The sequence below is a fragment of the Alligator sinensis genome, unplaced genomic scaffold (genome assembly GCF_000455745.1).
Source record: "Alligator sinensis unplaced genomic scaffold, ASM45574v1 scaffold1097_1, whole genome shotgun sequence".
NCBI classification, from domain to species: Eukaryota; Metazoa; Chordata; order Crocodylia; family Alligatoridae; genus Alligator; species Alligator sinensis.
The window spans coordinates 2,225,933-2,232,820 of record NW_005841950.1 but is presented as its reverse complement, the minus strand read 5'-3'; the positions used below and the strand labels follow the sequence as shown (position 1 = coordinate 2,232,820).

The window sequence follows — 6,888 nt, the reverse complement described above, 5'->3', positions numbered from 1 at the left end:
ACCTGGGCTTAAAAACTTCCAAGGATGGAAGTTTTACAGACTTTCTTGGTAATCTGCTCACTTGCTTAGCCACTTCCATAATTAGAAAATTATTCCTTGTAGCCATCCATAGTTTCTTTTTGTCCTCTTCTCTGAGGCTACAGAGGCTAGCCAATCCCCATCCTCTTTATAACAAGCTTTCATTTATTTGAAGACGGTTATCAAATCCCCGCTCAATCATCTTTTTCCAGCCTAAATAATCCCAGTTCTTCCAATCTTTTCTTATATGCTATGTTCCTCTATGTAATCCTATCTAACAAATCCTCCTAGTTTATCACTGACACATTGATGACTACTCTTTGGGCACAATGATCCAACCAAGTTACGTATCTATGTTACAGAACATTCTTCTGGACTGGATTTGCCTTAATTTCCTAATAATAATATCATGGGAGATAGTGTTAAAAGTCTTGCTGAAGTCAAGGTTTATCATATCCACTGCTCTCCCTCCCATACACAAAACCTGTCACCTTTTGGTAGAAGGAGATAAAATTGGTCAGGTATGACCTGACAAATACATGTTGGCTGTTCTTGATCACCTTGTTATATCTTACAGTTGCTTAGAAAGAGATTGCTTGACCATATGCTTCAGATTCTTTCCTGATAACAAAGTTATACTGACTAGACTGTAAATTCCCTTTTGTTTATTCCTTTTTTCAAAGTTGGGCACTATATTTGCCATTTTCTAGTCATCTGGACCTCACCTGGCTTGCACGAGTTTTCAAAGAGAGCAGCTAGTGGCACTGCAACTAAGCTCCATCCAAAATTATGGGATGAATCTTGTTCAGCTCTGTGGACTTAAAAACAGCCAGCTCTTTCAAGTAATTTGTAACCTGCCCTTTCCCATCTCTAAACTGATTGTTTCCATCCCTGTTCTTGCTGCTAACCATGTTTGTCCTCTGACGGTTGATTTTTTTTTGCAAAGACTCAAGTGAAGAAAGGCATTAAATGTTTCAGAATTCTCCACATTATCCATTATTAGATTCATTATTAGCTTAATTGAAACCAGAAGTTAAACAAAGTTCACTGACTGATTGAGTGATAGATGGGAGTCCTCTAGGTACAGAGAGACCTGGATGGAAAAGCTAAATAAAGCTCATTTTGGGAGTAAAAAATGAAGAGGTTTATTCATGTTTCAGGAGCGCAGGCTGAGCTGGGTTCCCTCCCCAACCCGGAACCAGGGGTGTACTTTCTCCCCTGTGAATGAAGCCAGTGGGAAAGTGAAGATCAGGGCATTTGTATCAGCAGCAGAAAATGTTACCTGGCCCCATTCATAATTCAGATACACCTGGACCCTTCTGGGGGCTGACCTCAGGGGCAGGGGTGTCCAATCAGGGGAGGTGAGAGCAATGTACTCACCCCTCCACCACCGCTCCACAGCCCAGATCCCTCCCTCGGGGTTAGGGCTGATGCGTCCCTTCCTCGTCACAGACTCTCTGGCAACCCCCACAGCCCAGGCTCCCTTGTCCCCCACGTCCACTTCCCAGAAATGTCTCCCTGAGGCAAATCGCTCGCAGCCCAGCACGCAGTCAACAGTATCAAATCTCTCAGGATTCTTGGGCAGATGCTGCCATGCTTTTCCCCAGCTCACACTTTTCTGATTCTCAGACAGAATGAGTTGGGGATGGGCCGTAGCTGGATCCAGAGTCACCTTCACTAAAGAAGAAGAGAAAACCAATGCATCCAAGGCAGAGCTCAGGCCTGGGAAAGGCTGGGGCCATTCCTCACCCTCCCCAACAGCCCAAGTCTGGCTGGGACCCTCCCTGATCTCTTCCATCTCAGGGCTGGGTCCAAGGGAGCTGCCTCTTTGCTGGGGCTAGACAGGGGTGTTCTTGCTCTCTGCCTCCTCCCCTGCTTCATCTCCCTGCTCCCAGCAGCTAGGACTGGGTAGTTAGGGCAGATGGGGTTGGGCTGAGACCAAAGAGGTATCAGTTTCTGAGGTCCATTCAGGCTGAAGGAATAGGCCAGACTGGGGACACCACAGCCCACAGGGAAAGCAAAGTTAAGACCCAGCAGGCAAAACAGAGGTGAGAGGATGCCCCATGGAGTTACTGGAAGTGGCAGGTCAAGCCAGGCAAAGACTGGCACGTACCAGCCCAGCCCAGCCACTCCTTGAGTCAGCAGCAGTGTGTTTGAGGTGGGGATTTTCTTAACCACAGATGAAAGGATAATGAGCTGCCCTACATAAAGTCAGTGGCCTTCCCCGCAATATTCACTTTATGTTGTTGGGAAACTTTGAGGTGCTTAACCTCAGAGGCTTCTGCTGCAGATGAATCCAGTGCCACACAATAATTTCCCTTTAATTAACAAAACATCTATTGCTGTGAATCGGGGACACTCTTCCCCATGGCCCCACCCTCTGCTCTGCCAGCCCATTCTTTCCCAGACTGACTTACTTGCTTCTGGCGGCTTAAACACCAGAGTGCCTAGACAGTAGAGGAAGAGAGAAAAAAGAGTTTTGTATTATAACACTGCTTCACAATGCCCAATTTTTACTACAAATCAGGGTAATGGGGCTGTAATTCTGGAAGGAAAAAGAAAGGGAAGGAGAGAGGCAGACAGAGACATGTCAAAGCTCCCCAAATATGAATTTAATCTGATTACAGATTAGCCAGTACTAGGCCTAAACACCACTTAAGTCCCAGAAATACAATTATAAGCCTCACTCACATGGCATCTAATGCTTTCTGATATGGAGAATGATGGAAAAGGTCTGTTTGGAATGAAACAGGGCCAAGAAAGGAGAACAGCAGCACTTTGCATCATCTAACAGCTTTCAGGTCATGAATTAGGGCATGGTTTAAACCATGGCATGTGCCTGCATCAGATGAGCTAGCTCTCTTGTTTCACTCAGTTTCAAAATAGTAACCTGACTACCCATCTCTCTTACCCATGAGTATGTCTATTCTGCTGTATTGCAGACAGCTTCCCTGAAGGATTATCATGGAAAGCCATCAGGACTGCAGCCTGAAGTCATGGACTTGGCTAGCACATGCATTTGAAAATCACTTTTTTTCTATAAGGAGCTGCCAACTGTGGTAGGGGCAATTTTAATGCATGGGCCAGAAGGTTTGAGCACACAGCTTAATGCCTTTTTTAAGCATGGGCTTCTACTCTGACTGTGAGGAATACAACCATCAATGCCCATTAGGATTAAGCGGGAAGGAGATATTATTTCCCAGCCTGAAATGCTCAGGAACTCCAAACTCCCAGAAGGCAAAATTCAGACTACATAACTGTACACCTTGGGCCTTGTATCATTTCCAGAGACCTGTAGTCCTTGTGTGTTTTAAGAACAAGGCCTCTGTGGCCAAGGAGTTGGTTTGTGTTCCTTGCTTTCCAGCCATGTTGTCCCCCAAAGTATTCAACTAGAAAACTGTCTATATCCTAGATGAGCTCTTAGAGAGTGTTTGTAAGTAGCTGAGCAAGCTCTGGATGCCTAGACACAAGGTCTGGGTTGTTGGTAAGGTGATCACAGGTCCCAGTTTTGCCTGCAGCAGTGCCACTGACTGTGGTGAGGGTAGGGGAAATAAGTGTCCTGGATTTCCTTTAAAATAATCTGGTCACCCTAATTGCAGGGCAGCTGGAGAGCAGTTCCTATGTGCCAAGTTGGATGTCTTGAACTTTGCTCAAAAGCCCCACAACTAGAAACACTGACAAGAGTCTAAGCAGACCCAGGTGCCTCAGAGGCACTTGGCACCCTTAGAGTGGATCTAATCACAGAAGACCAGTAACCTCAAAGAATAGAACAATAACAACAGGTTTTAAGTAATTCGTTGCTGTTTCCCTATCAATTTATTATACCTGGAAACATTTCTAAACCCTTTCTCCAATTTAAAAATCTAGATTATTTTTTTCTACACTTTACAATCGGATTTTGCAATAGCCTCTCTTTCTCCCAACATCACAGAGACATAACTCAGTTTGCTCAAGCTAATCAGTACCTCAGATGTTCCTCAGAGTTGCCTTTACAGGAGAAAAATTTGGGGAGAATTCATAGACTCACTTTTCCAGCACAAGAGCAATATCCACGTGCTGCTGGAACTTCCAGTCCTTGCACCTAGGGAGAGATAAATATAGTTTTCTATTGCATTATTTTATCCTTCATCAAACATTTTCTTTTCTGTAGTCCTCATTCATATGAATGCTTTGCCAGGAAATGGTGTTATAAAGGGAGGTAACTTTCAGCATCAGAGCAGCATCACTTTCAGCATGACACTGCCATGGCTCCAAATAAAGCAGAAGCTATGAATATTTGCTCTCTGGAGCCCTGGCACTGGTCAGGAGGGCTCTGGAATCCATTAGACCTTGGCATATGTCAGGGTGCAAAAAAAAACCTCTGCCCTACAAAGGCTGCTCTTTATGGCCCACTTACTTGGCCACACTGGTCCCAGTTAACCCCTGTAATGGATTTGGTGTTAATTAGCTCAAACAGTCCTTTAACTATATTGAGTTCTTTATTTCCCGGGCCCACCGGCCTCTCAGGAACCACCATAAACCTTACTCCCTACCCAAACATTAACATAATCCACATAGGTTTCATTCACCATGACTGAAGATTAACTCACAGACTGTGAAAAGATGCCTTCAGCTGCCTGAAAACTTCCTTCTCCTCCTTGGGGTGAGTTCTCTGTCATAGGACTGCTGGCACCAACTTTGCAACCATGGGTCTCTTCCCAGACCCAAAAAGTCTCTGGCCTGGTATTGCATCCATTAGCCAAGCAACCCTCTTCCTCTGCTTTCTTATCTTCCTGACTTTCAGTTCTCTCAGCTCTTCTTTCTTCTATCACAACCTCCCTGACTCCTTTCCCTGGGAGCCTTTTAACTTCCTTGGCCAGCCCCTTATCTTTCACAGCTGCCTCAGTCCTCTGAGCAGGCCTGTAATTAGCCCCTTAGAGTCCTTGCAAGCTTGCGGACTCCTCCAGCCTGGAGTGCACAGTCTGCTACAAGCTTTTGCCAGCCAGCCTGCTACCTTCTCCCCCCAATCCCAGTTACCTAGATATGCTGCTCCCAGTTAACCCCCACCACTTATCAGTCCCGGTTACCTGGTGATACTGGTCCCATTTTCCCCACCTTATTGGTCCCATTTACACAGCTATACTGGCCCCAGTTACCCCATTTACTGGTCCTAGTTGACACCCCTTACTGGTCCCAGTTGCCCAACTATACTGGTTCCAATTACCCAGATATAATAGTCTCAATTAACCTCCCTTACTGGACCCAGTTACCCAGCCATACTGGACCCAATTAGCCCTCTTTACTGGTCCTAATTACCCCCCTCCCCTTACTACTTCTAGTTTCGCAGCTATACTGGTCCCAGTTAACTCCCCTGACTGGTCCCAAATACCTACCCCCTTTACTGGTCCCAGTTACAGTTACCCAGGTACACTGGTCCCTATTATGTCGTGCACCCCCCCCCCCCAGTTACCAGACCCAGTTACTCGGTTATGCAGTTATACTGGTTTCTAGGTTTTTCAAGTTCCATTTTATACCCATGTCACTGTAACGGAGAAGGGATCAGAGCAGCAAACTCATCCCAGTTAGTTTCCCATAACAAATGAAACTGCAGAGCAGCCTCAGGGGAAGCTGTTTCACAGACTGGAGTTAAGCCAGTTCCTTAGCTTTGGTTGTGGCCTCTTGTGGGTAACCTGTGAAGGGCTCTGCTGGAGCAGGACGGAGGCCCACTGATCTATCTATGGGCCCTGGCTTCCCCCAGGCGGGAGCAGGCTGGAGTTTCCCTTCCCAGCCTCTCCTGCTGCCCGGTTCAGGCTCTAATGCCTCCTTTTCCTTCCCTGGCAAGGACTGGTGCAAAGCGAGATGCGCAGGGATTCTGCAGACAAGCCACTCATTTCTATTGTCGCTGCGGGCCGAAATCCTTAAGGCCCATCATTGTTCCTCCCCCACCAGTGCACACACCCATGCACAAACACCCACATGCACACAAATACATATGCACATACACACGCATGCATGCACACATACACATACAAATACACACCCACCCATACACACACATGAACACAGAGACACACACCCATACACACACATGCATGCATACACGCACATGCATACACCCACACACAAACATACACAAATGCGTGCGCATGCACAAAAGAATGCACATATATGTCATGACCGAAAGGCATGATTTTGTGTGTGCTTCGGCACCAGAATTATCCCCGCCAAGTTGCAGCTTCATTGCACGGGAGAGTTTCCTGTTGCAGAGGAAACCCCGGTGCAGGGACGAGTTTCCCGCCTTTTCTGCAGCTTCTTTTGCAGAGTGCATTGCTCAAGTTGCAAGAGGAATGCGCGGTGCAAAAGAGTTCCCGCCACCAGTATGTAAATTCGTTCCCCGCTATTGGCTAGTTTTAAATTATTCACACGTGGCAGCTAACGATTGGCCTGTTAACTGTATAAGAGGCTTGAGCGGTTTCCGCCCAAGCCGAAGAGGACTCCACATCCATCTCATGGGGACTCTGGGTACACGGCAGGGTAATAGAAACCCTGTGTGAGATCCAGAGGAGCGTGGCGGCCTGATCCATCGCCAACCTCTTCCTGTCTTCGAGCGCGACTTTTATAAGACGTATCTACAATTCTCATTTTGGTGGCTCGTTCACCCAGAGCATCCGGAGCTCTGCACCGTGGAGCCTAGCAAACTCCACGAGACCATCTGTGTTGTTTGTCTGTAACTGCAACTCAAGCAAGTTTTCCAGCCTACACCACTGCCATCTCGGTGTAAGTAAACAATCTTTAAAACTACCGATACGCGTCTGTGCCTAATTCCAGCTCGACGGCCTCCCCTCTCCGACCCGGCGTGCCCGGGCTGCTGGCCACAGCCCGCGTGCAGCG

The 6,888-nt window shown here is 47.0% G+C and overlaps 1 protein-coding gene across 1 annotated transcript in view; it reads right to left on the bottom strand.

Annotated features, from left to right (window-relative positions):
* Window positions 1–1,174: 1,174 nt before the first annotated feature.
* Window positions 1,175–6,888, bottom strand: part of LOC106721990 (zinc finger protein RFP-like) — a 9,161-nt gene continuing 3,447 nt past the window's right edge. The window contains exon 2 of the mRNA XM_014518376.1: window positions 1,175–1,695. Within this exon, the coding sequence (XP_014373862.1) occupies window positions 1,175–1,695 (521 nt within the window). The remainder of the gene's footprint in view (window positions 1,696–6,888) is intronic.